The sequence below is a fragment of the Herpailurus yagouaroundi genome, unplaced genomic scaffold (assembly GCF_014898765.1).
Source record: "Herpailurus yagouaroundi ecotype Mexico unplaced genomic scaffold, PumYag 163, whole genome shotgun sequence".
In the NCBI taxonomy this organism is placed as follows: Eukaryota; Metazoa; Chordata; class Mammalia; order Carnivora; family Felidae; genus Herpailurus; species Herpailurus yagouaroundi.
Genome location: NW_024412404.1, coordinates 40,660,448 through 40,674,075, shown reverse-complemented (window position 1 = coordinate 40,674,075; position 13,628 = coordinate 40,660,448). Strand labels below are relative to the sequence as shown.

General features: G+C 49.3%; 1 protein-coding gene across 9 annotated transcripts in view; it reads left to right on the top strand.

Annotated features, from left to right (window-relative positions):
• Window positions 1-13,628, top strand: part of FBXW4 (F-box and WD repeat domain containing 4) — an 81,448-nt gene that overhangs the window by 55,481 nt on the left and 12,339 nt on the right. For 5 of the 9 annotated variants that reach the window (XM_040486222.1, XM_040486231.1, XM_040486225.1 and 2 more), the window contains one exon: window positions 13,490-13,555. The exons of 2 other annotated variants lie outside the window; for them this stretch is intronic. In XM_040486222.1, coding sequence (XP_040342156.1) covers window positions 13,490-13,555 — 66 coding nt within the window. Of the gene's footprint in view, window positions 1-13,489; window positions 13,556-13,628 lie in introns of those variants that run through there. 2 more of the 9 variants (XM_040486230.1, XM_040486227.1) reach the window with 1 other exon arrangement.

Here is a 13,628-nt window from a genome sequence, read left to right as displayed (position 1 = left end):
TCCTCTTCCTCACATTATTACTGGTCTTCTGATGAGCGATTCCTCCTTTCTAGCTGTTAATGGTGTCCTTACAAAAACCACTTTCCTAAAGTGACCTGCACAGGAGGAAGGACCCGGCTACAGACACATGAGGTTGGACACATGAACAGTGAGCGGCTCAGCCAATGGGGCAGAGAGAGTCTAGAGCCAGGTCCTGGGATGGCACAGGCCTGACCTGGCCAAGCCTCCTCCAGACAGAAACAACTAGCAGGAGGCCCGAATGACCCTCAAGGAGTACAGTTTACCTCACGGAATAGAATGGAAGACAGACTCCTGCCTCTTCCCTCCTTAGTGCCATTGTCAAGAGGGCAGGGAATCTTGGGGAGGAGCAAAGTTCAGGTCAACATGCCTGGTGCTGCTAGCTAAGCTGGGAACAGGGAGGTTCCTTGGAACTTCACTTTCCTGGAAAGCCCTGTAGTGGAAGTCTTGCAGGAAGGGACCTTGGTACCCTTACTTTTCTACTGTCTCTCACTCTGATTATTCACTTCCCCCCATAATGTAAGCCTCAGTCTGTATGGCAAAAGAGAGGACTCTGGGGCCCTTGTCTCCTGTCACGGGGAAGGAATGGACACGAGTCACTGGTTGGCTTTGCACACCAAGGTCTGCTCCTGGCCCTCCTCTGTAAGGGAGCCCTTCTTTCTTGAGGGAGAGTCTCTGCCTGCTGTGCACACAGACACCTCGTCCTCTCCTTTCCTCTTGTCATGAGTCCTACTTCTGAAGCCTTGCTGTGCATAATTTATGATGCATAGCAGGCCCTACTGACCTGTCGATCTGCATGACACCCCCTTCCTTCTCCTCAACTCCACCCACCCCTGCGCGGTAGCCTTCAGGGTAATGGTGGAATGTGCCACAGCAATCAGACAAGGCTGAGGAGTTTAGAGTTTCACCTCTCCTTCTCCTATCTTGTATGTATGTATGTATGTATGTATGTATTTATTTGAGTGGGGGGAGGGGCAGAGAGAGAGGGAATGGAGGATCCAAAGCAGGCTCTGAGCTCAGCACAGAGCCCGATGCAGGGCTTGAACCCATGAACTGCAAGATTATGACCTGAGCCGAAGTCAGACACTCAGCTGACTGAGCCACCCAAGTGCCCCACTCCTGTCTTGTTTTGATGAAAGGCAAGAGGTCCAGGGATGTGGTTGGTGGCAGTGAATCCACAGGTCGACATTAACACCCTCTGCCTCTCTGGTTTTAGTTTGCTGGATGTCACTGTGGGACTCTTTCATTGGTGGATCATTAGGGCCTCTCTTTAAGCCTTGCTAGAGTTATGAAGCCACTGGATGAGGAAAGGCCACACGGTCCTGTGGTGGGTTGTGTGTATGGGCTTCCCTGACCTTTGTTTTATCAGAAAGAACCTGAGAAGGTCTTAATTGTGCTTTGATGTTTGTCACATGAAAAAAACTGCCTCTCATTCGTGCTTGTGGAACATTGAGAATAAAAATAAGATCCACATCAATTTCTTAGGGACTCCATTGCTGGGCCTAAATATGACAGTGGGTTGGGGATAGAAGGTCTTAGGATCATAGGTCACATAGGTTTCTCTTTGACCTGACCTTCTCTTCTTCTCTGTTGGTGTTATAAACACTTAATGCGCCTGCCAATATCTGGATCAGCTCTGAGTTTCAAGGGCCTTCTATGGCTTGTTAATGTGGGTATGTTTAGAAAGAATCAGATTTTAAAATAAACATGTTGAGTTTATGTCTGGCGTATCTGTGCAGTCTCTGGGCAAGCTCTGCTCTCCTGTCTGTGGAGCCCCTGTTCATCCTAATGGTTCTCATCGTCCTCCCGCCTCATGCCCCTCTTCAAATGCCAGCCACTCATGTTCCTCAGCAAACCCGAACAAACACCAGATCTGGTCTGGCCTCAGTCTCCCCCATGATCACCAGACCATGTGGGCCACCCATGTCCAGAAGAAGGCATTAGCAGCCTGGTAGCCCAGGCCTTGGGCCTAACCACTACCTTGATGCCAAAATGGGCCGCCTAAAAGGAAAAAGTGATATGTTTTGAAATCGGACATCTATTGTGTGCTTTAGGCTTAGCTGGTCATAGCAGCAACAGTTATTTGAGTACCCACTCCATGCAGGGCACTGCTGGGGGGTCAGCCATGGCCTTGGCCTCTGATGGGCCCCCAGTGGAGTGCAGAAGCTTGTCATTGACTTCTTTATAGAGAGAGTGGTCAGGATGCAGGAGTTTAGAGGAAGGGTTCTATAAGAGCAGGGGTGAAATTATGAAATTCTCATAGGCAAACTGTTCCCAGGACTTAACTGCTCAGAAGGCCTCCAGGTGAAAGGTCTGGGTCAGAGGGTGCCAGCCAGGTCCGGGATGGGGCCAAGAGACACTGACTGCAGTTTGTGGCAAATGCGGAGTTGCTCAGAATTCAGTGTGCCACCGATAGACCTCCCATCTTCCAGGCAACTTGAAAATGAATATTCTTACTACCATCTTCCTTTTAATTTCTCATTTTCTCTTTTGTTTTGTTTTTACATAAGTAATAGAGAAATATGTTCTGGTTGTAAAAAGTTCAAACACTAAAATACATAAAACATAAAATAAAAAGTCCCCTTCGGTTTCCAGCAGCCCCCCCCCCCCCCCACTCCTTTTTATAGGAAGTCTGGTATGTGTCACTCCACATCTTTTATTTGGAGCAAATAGATCATATAATTTAATGGTATATGTATGTATGTGTGTATGGACACACGCACACACATCGAGTTTTACTTTGTTTTGGGCTCATCATGCATTTGTTCTACAACTTGAATTCTTCCTCTGTCCATGTGGTTCACTGGGCCTTTGCTGGGAGAACACACAACTTTAGCACATTCTCACGGCCGCATTCTAGTTCACACTAATATGCGTGCCCCATAGCACATCCTGCTATTGATGGACGCTTGGGTGGTTCCTCGTGGTTTGTTATTATAAACAATGCCTGAGACAACACCTGTGTACTTGCCTGTTTGTGCACATGGTTAGGGGTTTTTCTAGGAAAGATCTTCAGAAAGACTTGCTGGATTGAGGGGTAAGTGCATGTAAAAGTTCTTAGATGCCGCCAAATTGCCCTCCAGTTAGGACAGTGTTGGTATATAGATACCCACGAACGATGGGTACAAGTACCTATTTCCTCTTAGACTTGTCTGTAGTAGGTAAGAAGAGGTTTTTGTTGTTGTTGTTGTTTTTAAATTTTTTTTTTAATATTTATTTATTTTTGAGACAGAGAGAGACAGAGCATGAACGGGGGAGGGTCAGAGAGAGAGGGAGACACAGAATCTGAAACAGGCTCCAGGCTCTGAGCGGTCAGCACACAGCCCGACACGGAGCTCGAACTCACGGACTGCGAGATCATGACCTGAGCCGAAGTTGGCCGCTTAACCGACTGAGCCACCCAGGCGCCCCATGTTGTTGTTGTTTTTAAAGAAAATTTTTGCTTCTCTCTTGGGTAAAAAATTACCTCATTTGGGGAGTGGTTAATAGAAGAGTGACTATAGTATGAGCTGGACTCGGGCCCACCTGGCTGGGGTCAAGTTATGAGCCCCCCACATGCTAGTAGTGTGACCTTGGTGCATCATGGATCCCCTCTGTTCTTTAATTTTCTCACCTGTGAAAGGGGAATGGTACTGGTAGTTCTTACCTCATAGTAACTGTGAAAAAAACTTTTTCAAAAAGACACTTTATCTTATGGAAAATTTCAAAATATACAGAAGTACAATAATTTCCAACTCTTGGCCACTCCTGATTCTTCAGTACTCCCCACACTCTCCCTTCCTTAGTTTTCTGAAGCAAACATCAAGCAGAGAAATACATATTTCGATGTGTATTCTGAAAGATGGTGATGCTTTAAAAATTTAATTCCTATTATTTTATCTGGAAAACTATCATCAAATACATAGGAATGTTTTAAGGGTTAAATGAACAAATATATACATATAATGTGCTTGGAACAGTACCCGGTCCTCAGTGAATGGCAGGAAGTGCTAAGTATGTAGCAACGTTCGTCGTTGGTCTAACTCGTAATTCTTTGGTTACTCGGAGGTTTAACATTTTGTCATGTTTTCTTGGCCATGTGTATTTTTTCCATAAATAATTTCTTAAAGATTTTTGCTCATTAATCTACCTGTTCTGGTGATTTATAAGATTTCTTTATATGTTCTGGGTATGAACATTTTGACTGTTATGAATACTTGGTAATTCCTTTCAGCTGATGTTTACAGCATCTTCTGTCGTGTGGACGTTTGGCTGTTTGGGGAGAAGTTCTGTCATCTTTACCTTTACGGTTTCATCTGAAGAATGTCTTTCCCACTCCAAGATGGTAAAAGCATCTTCCTGCCTTTCCTTGTGATACTTCTGTGGTCTTTCATGTAGTTTTGAAAAATGTTTACCTCCTTCATCCGAGTGGAATTGAGGTCTGCTCTGAGTAGTGCTCTAGTTTTTTTGTTGTTGTTATTTTTAATGTTTATTTATTTTTGAGAGAGAGAAAGCATGTGTAAGAGCAGGGGACAGGTAGAGAGAGAGAGAGGGAGAGAGAGAATCCCAAGCAGGCTCTGTGCTGTCAGCACAAAGCCCAACGTGGGACTCAATTTCCTGAACTGTGAGATTATGACCTGAACAGAAATCAAGAGTTGGACACATCACCAACTGAACCAGCCGGGTGCCCCGAGTTTAGTATTGTTTCCAAACGTGTATCCTGGGTGTCTCTACCCTTTAATGACTGGTTCGCACTTAATCTGCTGCCTTTAAAAGTCACGTTTAGGATTTTCTAATTCCTTACGAGTATATCGGTATGGCTTTGGATTCTTTATTCTAATCCATTGATCTATTTGTTCTAGCACAAACATCATACCGCAGCTTTAGAGTACGTTTGGTACCTGGTAGAACAACTTTCTTCTTGGGGCGCCTGGCTGGCTCAGTCAGTGGCTCATGCGACTCTTGATCTCAGGGTTGTGGGTCTGAGCCCCGCATTGAGTGTAGAGGTTATTTAAGAATAAAATCTTTTAAAAAACCCCCACACTTCTATTGTTCTTGTAAAAATATTTCTTGGTTATTCTTGTACATTTCCACTTCCAGATGAATTTTTTTTTTTTAATGTTTATTTATTTTTGACAGAGAGAAAGAGCATGAGCAGGGGAGGGGCAGAGAGAGAGAAGGAGACACAGAATCGGAAACAGGCTCCAGGTTGAGCTGTCAGCACAGAGCCTGACGTGGGGCTCAAATTCACGAACCGCGAGATCATGACCTGAGCCGAAGTTGGACGCTTAACCGACTGAGCCACCCAGGCGCCCCTGAATTTTAGAATCAATTGATTAAAAAATCTTGTTTGGATGGGACTATAGTGAATTTATGGATTAATTAAGGGAGAAGTAACAGTTTTATGATCTTGACACTTCCTATCCAGGAACACCGTAGATCTTTCTACTTTATTCAGCAATTCTATGTCCTTTAGTAAACCTTGATAGTTTTGTTTTGTTTTTGTTTTTTCATATGGGCCTGTCTTGCCTTTCGTTGGTGGTGTTTTTTGTTAGGTTTATCCTTGGCTATTTTACGGTTTTCTAATTTTTGTGTGAATGGATCTCTGGTTACATTTTGGTTGGTGATGGCTGGTATGTAATAATAGCAAACATCTGTAAACATTGTAATGTTTACAACAAGTCTATGCTTAGGTATCTTAATCATTTCTATTTAACAACATTTTTTTAACATTTTTGTTTATTTTTGAGAGATAGAAACAGAGTGTGAGTGGGAAAGGGGCAGAGAGAGAGGGAGACACAGAATCCAAAGCAGGCTCCAGGCTCTGAGCTGTCAGCACAGAGCCTGACATGGGGCTCGAACCCACAAACCGTGAGATCATGACCTGAGTCGAAGTTGGACGCTTAACCAACTGAGCCACCCAGGCGCCCCTAATTGTTTCTATTTTACAGAGAAAGAAACTGGGTTTTAGAGAGGTAAAATAATATCCAAGATCACATACTAATGAGGTGGTAGAACCAGGACCCCTAAGGCCGCACTCCATTTCCCTATTGCACAGGGCATGCTAACCCCAGTATTCGTTGTGATAACTTAAAAAAATTTTTTTAAAAATGTTTTTCTATTTTTGAGAGAGTCGGAGTGCAAGTGGGGGAGGTGCAGAGAGAGAGGGAGACACAGAATCTGAAGCAGGATCCAGCTTTGAGCTGTCAGCACAGAGCCTGGCACGGGGCTCGAACTCATGACCTGTGAGATCATGACCTGAGCTGAAGTCAGACACTTAACCAACTGAGCCGCCCAGGCACCCCCGTTGTGATAACTTTTAGTTCAGTCTTTTGGATTTTCTCAGACAGTTATATTGTCTCCAAATAATGGCCGTCTTGATCTCTTCTTTTCCAATGCCTCTTGTCAGACACACAGCAGTGTATTATGTCGTTGTTTCTCAGTAAGTCTGACCCAGCCGACTTTTCCTTTTGCGCTGGAGCACATTGCCGTTTCTTCCTCTCACGATCAGATGGGGCAGCTCTTGTGTTTAGAGGCCGTGCAGATGGAAAGTAGAGCATAGAAGCTCTTCTCCCTGCAGCCTCCAGCACATCTTGTTAAACTCAGATTGTACAGTGAGTTCTTGTTTTTGGTATCCTTAATTTTTCCTCTGTTGTTAATTCTGTCCTTCCATTGTTCGCGTTTCTAAGTCTACTTATTGAGTGGAGTGAGTTCCTTTTCTGTCACCTGGGCCAGGATCATACATCCTTGGTCAGACTGAGCTTTTACCATTGGCGGCAAGTTTTTGAATAAAATTGAATATGAAAGATGGGAGGCATTTCCCAGCTGTTGGACTGCACTCATCCATGGCGCAGCGGCAAACTTGCTTTGTTGGAGTTTGTTAGAGTGGCAGTGGGAGTGTGAACACTGGAGCCCAGCCTCTGGGTGCTCTGTCTAGAACCTGACCTTCTAGGTAGCCACTGGCACCATCCTGTCCCAATGCACGTGAGCTCAGAGAGGTTTGGGGTGTGTGTGTGTGTGTGTGTGTGTGTGTGTGTGTGTGTGTGTGTGTGACTGAGGGGGGTGTTCCAGGCCTCTGCCAGCTGTGGGAGTCAGGAGTTGGTCTTGCTCCCTGTTCACCAGTACGTAGTTGGGATAAAGAGGCCAGGGGAGGCCCTCACTTCTGATCTGGGCTTCCTGACTAACCTTGGGCTACTGGTCAGTCCCAAAGCTTCAGTCCGAGGTGTGTCAGGGCCACCGTGGCTGACACCTGCTCTAGCAGGAGGTTCACTGTTGGGTCCACCTGTTCTTGGCCATGGGTCTGTAGACAGGAGTGTCTGGTTATGTTGTGTTTTCCCTTAAAAGGCATAAATAATGTTTTTCCCTGTAAAAAGTGGCACCTGCTTATTAAAGAAGATTGGAAAATAAAATTTTTTGCAGAGAGCCCAGCATGGTGGGGGCTCGATCCCACGACCCTGGGATCGTGACCTGAGCCAAAACCAAGAGTCTGATGCTCAACGAACTGAGCCATCCAGGCACCCCTGAAAAATCAAATTTATTTATTTATTTATTTTTTTTTTTAAAATTTTTTTTCAACGTTTATTTATTTTTGGGACAGAGAGAGAGACAGAGCATGAACGGGGGAGGGGCAGAGAGAGAGGGAGACACAGAATCAGAAACAGGCTCCAGGCTCTGAGCCATCAGCTCAGAGCCCGACGCGGGGCTCGAACTCACAGACCGCGAGATCGTGACCTGGCTGAAGTCGGACGCTTAACCGACTGCGCCACCCAGGCGCCCCTGAAAAATCAAATTTAAAAGAAAGAATTGCTAATTACTGCCCAGACATAATCACTTTCAGTGTCTTAGTATGTTTCTTTCCACGCTTTCCTTTTCTATCTCCAGGCTTCCAAAAAATAGTTGTACAAGGCTGTTTGTTCTCGACTTTTTTTCTTCTAATAGTATCCTAAGACTGTTGCTTGTACTTTGGGAGCATTATTTTAGATGACTGTGTAATATTCCATTAAGCCGATGAGCCATCATTTATTTAACATATTTTTGGTCTTGACCCCTTGAAGGCCTCCTTTCTTTGTTAACCCATTTTGGTTCAATCATCCACGAAGCTGGCTAAAGTTCTTTTGAATTTATATTTTCTGTCTGCACCATTTCTTTGAGGTGACGGTATGCCAGTTGCTCTGTGAACTGGATCTTCTTTTTCTTTGCTTTAAACTTCACTCCTTCAAGCTTCGGCTAGGCACCTCGGTCTCCTTATCCTTTGGTTTGATGAACAATGTTGTATTTCCCTCCCCCTTCCCGACCGTACAGCTTTAGTTTCGGGCGCCCCCCCAGCCTTCATGGGCAGGTGCTGCCGTGGATGGTAGGCCCCACAGAGGGCTCCTGCTCCATCACTGATGTGACCCTCAGCTTTCTGGTCTGCATTCAGGAGGACGTGTCCCCAACTGCAGTGTGGGATGTTTGCTGGAGAGAAAACAAGATTTCTTGGCCTCTTTTTTTTTTTTTCCTTCCCAGACACATATATTTCCCTTCCCCTTGGGTGGCCTGGGGTGCCCTGTGGGCTGGACCTTGGGAACTGGCTGCCTTATACTTTCACCTACCCCAGCCTGTGTCTGTCCCCTTCCCGACTTCTGTTGACCTCCTGTTCCCACCCCATTGGTCCCTCCCTCACCATGCTGTCCCTGCACTACTGCTCCTGGCCTCCCCTCAGCGAGTGAGTTTGTGTGACCTTCGCACTGCATTCAAGCTTCGGGACTTAGCCGCCGTAATGATGTCAGTGGCACAGGTTAGCAGATGGCGGCCGCAGCAATGAGACCTGACATGTTCTAATGACTCCCTCCTTTCCACCCTTGCCGGCCAAGCCGGTGGAGGGGCAGGGGTTTCCTCGAGGCATTTTAGGAGGGGGCCAAGGGAAATCGGGGGCCCCCAGGTGCCGATGAGGCCTGTGACCTTTGCTGCTATAATATCAGTGTTTCACAAGCAGGGCGGTTCGGGAGCCCACTTGCAGCCCATCAAAAATTGATTTAATTGCAATTTTTCCTCCAATTAGGAGCAGTGGAGCCTGACTAATTGGAGTAATAGAGAGTAATAAGGCTCAGATAAAAAGCCTTCCTCGGCGGCCTTTGTATCTCGTGTCAGTGCCTGTCAGAGGTCAGAGAGCTTGCATATTCTATTAGGCAGCCCGGCCTTCATTTGTACAAATTAGTTTACCCAACAGTAATTAAAATGCCAATGCGGGTTGAAGAGAACTGAATACACTTGATGGGCATGTTGGTGAATGATGTGACAGCTCTGGTGGCCTCCCTTGCCAAAGTGTGTCAGCCCCGGCTCGGAGGCGGCTGGGGCCTGGGCCAGCTGGGTGGCTCCAGGCCAGCCGCGGGGCACAGCTGCTAAGCACGCCACTTGTGCTGCCTCCTCAGAGCCACTCAGACTCTCCTTTCTTCTCCCGGGTGGGGCCATTTGTTCGGTTGTCCATTTGTTCACTCAACAAGGGTTGGAGTTTTCAGTGTGTGTCAGGCACTGTACGAGGTGCTGGGGAGAGAACGTACTGGGCAAGGGTAGGTTCAAATTCCAGCCCTACTAGTTCTCCCTGTGGGAGCCAGAGCAGGGTGCCTCAGTTTTCCCATCTGTAAAATAGGGAAAGTGGTACCTGCGCAGAGTTCCAATGATTAGATGGGATGATGTTTGTGAAATCCTTCCTCAGAACCTGGCACATAGTAAGTGTTCAATAAATGACTGACTGATGTAATTAAGAGGGCCTGAATGAAGGTAGAGGCAGCAGGACTCTATTTTTCACCCTGCTCATGCCTGAATAATTTTCCTTCCTCCCTTTCTCCTCTCATCTTTTTCTTGTTATTTTCTGTTCCTCAACTTGAGCACCTGAACCCCTAATTCTCCTGGCGTCTCTCTCTGATGTGGGGCTCCCACGTCTGCTTCTTGGGCCTGATGATGATCTCTGTGGTGCCAGGTTTGCTTGAGCTCAGACCAGGGGGCCAGGAAGGTAGGTTGGGAACCTGGACAAGGTCTGGGGCAAGATGAGAAATTGGAGAGGGCTAGCTTCTGATCAGGGCTTTCTCATCCAAAAAGAGCAGAGTTTATAGAGTCAGAATGCCTCTTAGACCCTCAAGCTGAGAGCGTGGGTGTGTACTTGTGCAAGAGGGTGTGTGTGTGTGTGTGTTATTAATTTGTAGGTACTGTTGGTACTTCTCATCTATTATCTGGTTGTGGTGCTTATGAGGGATTCCACTGCCAACCAACGATGTATGACTGTGTCGTGTGTCATTCAGTCCAGTGATTTGGGAATTATTTCTTTAAGAAGCAGAGGGACCCCGTTCATAGCCCACATGACTAGCTTCCCCAGCCTGGTTGGCTGTGAGCTTGGAAGGCCCTTGCAGTCTGGTGCCACAGACTTGTGCCGAGTACCTCTTTCGGGCCAGGTGCTGTGCTGGGCACCAGAGGACACAGGAGTCCCCAGATGGTCCATGATCTCAAAGGGAAGATGGGGAAATAACCCCCCAAATACCCTTTGTCCCAAGGACAAGATCAAGTGTGGTAGGGATCTGGAGGAAGGGTGGTCATGTCACCTGAGGAGCCAGCAGCTTCTGCCTCTGTCTATTCACAGGTTTGCCGTCCCCATCCCTAGGATACCCCCGAAAAAGAGAGGGAGTGAGGGCAAAAGCCATTTGCATTTTCTTTTCTTTCTGGGGAGAGCTGGCTTTTTCAGTGACCGCAGACTCTAAGCGGAGATTGCAAAGACCTTTTAATGGGTTAGACTCTGAGTCATCGCTTCGGAGGCGCCCCTGGCGGGGTGGTACCCGTGTTCGCCGAGGGCATCTCCGAGCATTCCAGGAGAACCTTTGGCCCATGTGGCACAGGCCCGGCACAGGGAGGGCATGGGGAGATCTGGTGCAGGACGACGGCGGGCTGGCACGCGTGGCGCGGGATGGCACTACGTGTGGGCGAGACGGCGTGGTGGAGGCTGAGCTCGTGGGGGCGGGAGGCCTCCTGGGGTGCATATCCCCCACCCCACCGGCCTCCATTTGGAGCACCTTTTCTGGTGGGGCTCCCGGGAAGCGGGTGAGTATGCTGAAGGAGTTCCTGGAAACTTGTAGAAGTTTGGCCATCACTTCATTTCCCTTTCTGTGCAGTGGGAATAATCGCTTCTATTGGGAACTTGCTGTGTCATGTGAGGCATCCTTTGGGTGTCCCGGGACAGTGAGTTCCATCTCCTCCCACCCCTGCACCAGGTGTGTCCTGCATTCGGGCACGCCTTTTAATCTTCTGACCTTGAACATGGCTGGTCTGTGGCTCTTGCCTTCTGCTTTCTGAAGTCTACGGGAGCTGAGGGGTGAGGTGGGGAGCAAGTGTGGCCGCATATAGGGAGGAACAGTGCAAGGTGTGCGGTGCTGTGCCCGCAGCCAGCTTCACGCCGAGTCCTGGCAGTCCCCACGGTCGGGGTGTGCGTCCTGGTGTGTGTGCCCAGCAGGACCTGGCTCCAAAGCTGCTTGACCGTTGCTTACAGGGTCCGTACTGAGTGTTCAATTTGATTATTCTCTTAGGTCCTCGTACGTGCTGGGGGGGGTGTGTCTCTCTCCTTCCCCCTCCTCCTCCCTGCACTGCATAGTTGGGCAAGGGAAGGGGGCAGCTTTTGGAAAGAAACGTTTCTGGGCGTCGTGTCCAGACAATCATAAAAGGCCTTCGTGGGGTACGGAGGTGAGAGGCAGTCCTCCTGGTGGGACTGGTGACAGGGGGGCAGGAATGGAGGACGGGAGTCCCTGGAGCAGGTGTTGGCAGCCCCGCCCCAGCCTTCTGGGAGGTGCTCTAGATGCTTCCTCCCATCTCCCTCCCTCTCGACTTACTTGCTCACTGAGTCACACCTGTGGCCCATCCGAGGCCTCCTTGAGAGATGTCTGCGTCCGTGCTGGCGCGCCTCACCTGGCCCGCGCTCCTCGAAAGTCTGAAGAGCCCAATTGCCTGCTTGAATGCTTTCCAAGTGGCTATTATGTTTCCAACCCAAGGTAATTGGCTTTACCAGTTATTAATGGATTACCCTCCAGAGAAAAATGTTGAGGGGAGGGAGGTGAGGACAGCACCTCCTGGCTTTGTAGCTTGGGGCTTCAGTGTCCAGTGGCCGATTTCCAGGCTGGGAGTCCCTTGGGGCATGATGGAGTGGCTGTTTTGGCACACCATTCCGGGTGAGTGGTTGCTGGCACTCTAGTGGGTCGAGAGGAGGCTGGGATGATGGAGCATGTCCCTAAGAAACTCTTGGCTTGAGGCATGGAAGCCCCAGGGTGGCTCGTGTGGCCTTTTTAATCAGCCTGGAGTCAAAAAGCAGACACCTGCTCTGCCATTTTTATTGTAAATCGGTGGGTCGGCCAACGCCTGCCCCGATCTCTCCCCCATCGGCGACCGGCAGGCTGCCTCCCGCAGCCAAAGCCCCTGGCTTCTTCAGAGCCCTCTCTACAGAAATCTGTCCCCCCACTGACCCGCTTGGGACGAGAGAGCCACAGGTGCTGGGCAGGGCCAGGGAGGATGGGCTGCTGCCCCACACTGCTAAGGTGTCATTAATCTGTCTGCTCCCCCCACCCCCCAGCTCCAGACATGTAGGGACCTGCCCTTCCCTGCCCCAGGGCTCCCGAGTGACACAATCATTTTTGACTCTCTTGCTCATGGTTAGGTTTTTTTAGCCAGGCTTCCTGCAGGCCTCCTTCCCTCACCCCCACCAGCAAGTCCCCCACAAAGGTGGGGTCTGGCACGTAGGTCCCAGTTCCAGTCCCGGTGCTCCGGCCGGCCTGGCTCACCGTGCGGAACCTGCCTGCCAGCCTGGGGCCTCCACCTAAAATGAAACTCTGCAGATGGCACGTGTTGAACTTTCTAGGGATTTAAGAGATCCTCTGGGAAATGGGGTGTGTCCTTGTCCTCTAAACTGCCTGCCTGCCTGCCGTCCCACTCCACGGCAGCCCCAGCAGCCTGGGCCTCCACTCTCTCTGCACCCTCACATCCCAGCACGTTACCCATCTCGTCTTCTCATGTGTAACTCGCTTTTGATGGTTCCCTCTGGTCAGTGTGGTGCCATCGTACCCGCCCTGCGCTTGCACATTACAGGTGCCCCCAGCTCTTAAAACTGTCAGTCGTGCCCCCCATCGCCCTTACCTCTGACCAGGGCATCCCCTTCCGGCACCCGGCAGCCTGTTCCCAGGAGACCATTTCTGCAGCCCGGCAAGCGTGCTCTGTCTTGACCTGAGGGCTGCACGTCTGGAGAAGTGCTTTCCTGGTGGGCAGAGACCACGAGACCCTTCTGAGTGGCGAGCTCAGCCGTCCTGAAACCTGGGGGCCCCTGGGAGGTCGTAGCCCTCAGCGCTCTTCTGGTCGTCTCCCTGCGGCCTCGGCCTCTCCGATGGCCCCGTAGCCATTTCTCTCATCCTGTCTCACCTCCGTGATCCCCCTTCTGCCACAGGCTCTGACAAGCCAGCCCTGACTCCACTCTCCTTTTGTTTGGCAGCTCTTTTGTGACAGGGACGGCCTGTTGTGGGCACTTCTCACCCCTAAGAATCTGGGACCTCAACAGGTAAGAGATTCCTGAGCCACCACGGCTTCCTATGGGGTGTGGCTAGAGCAGCCAGGGAGGCAAAGCACAGAGC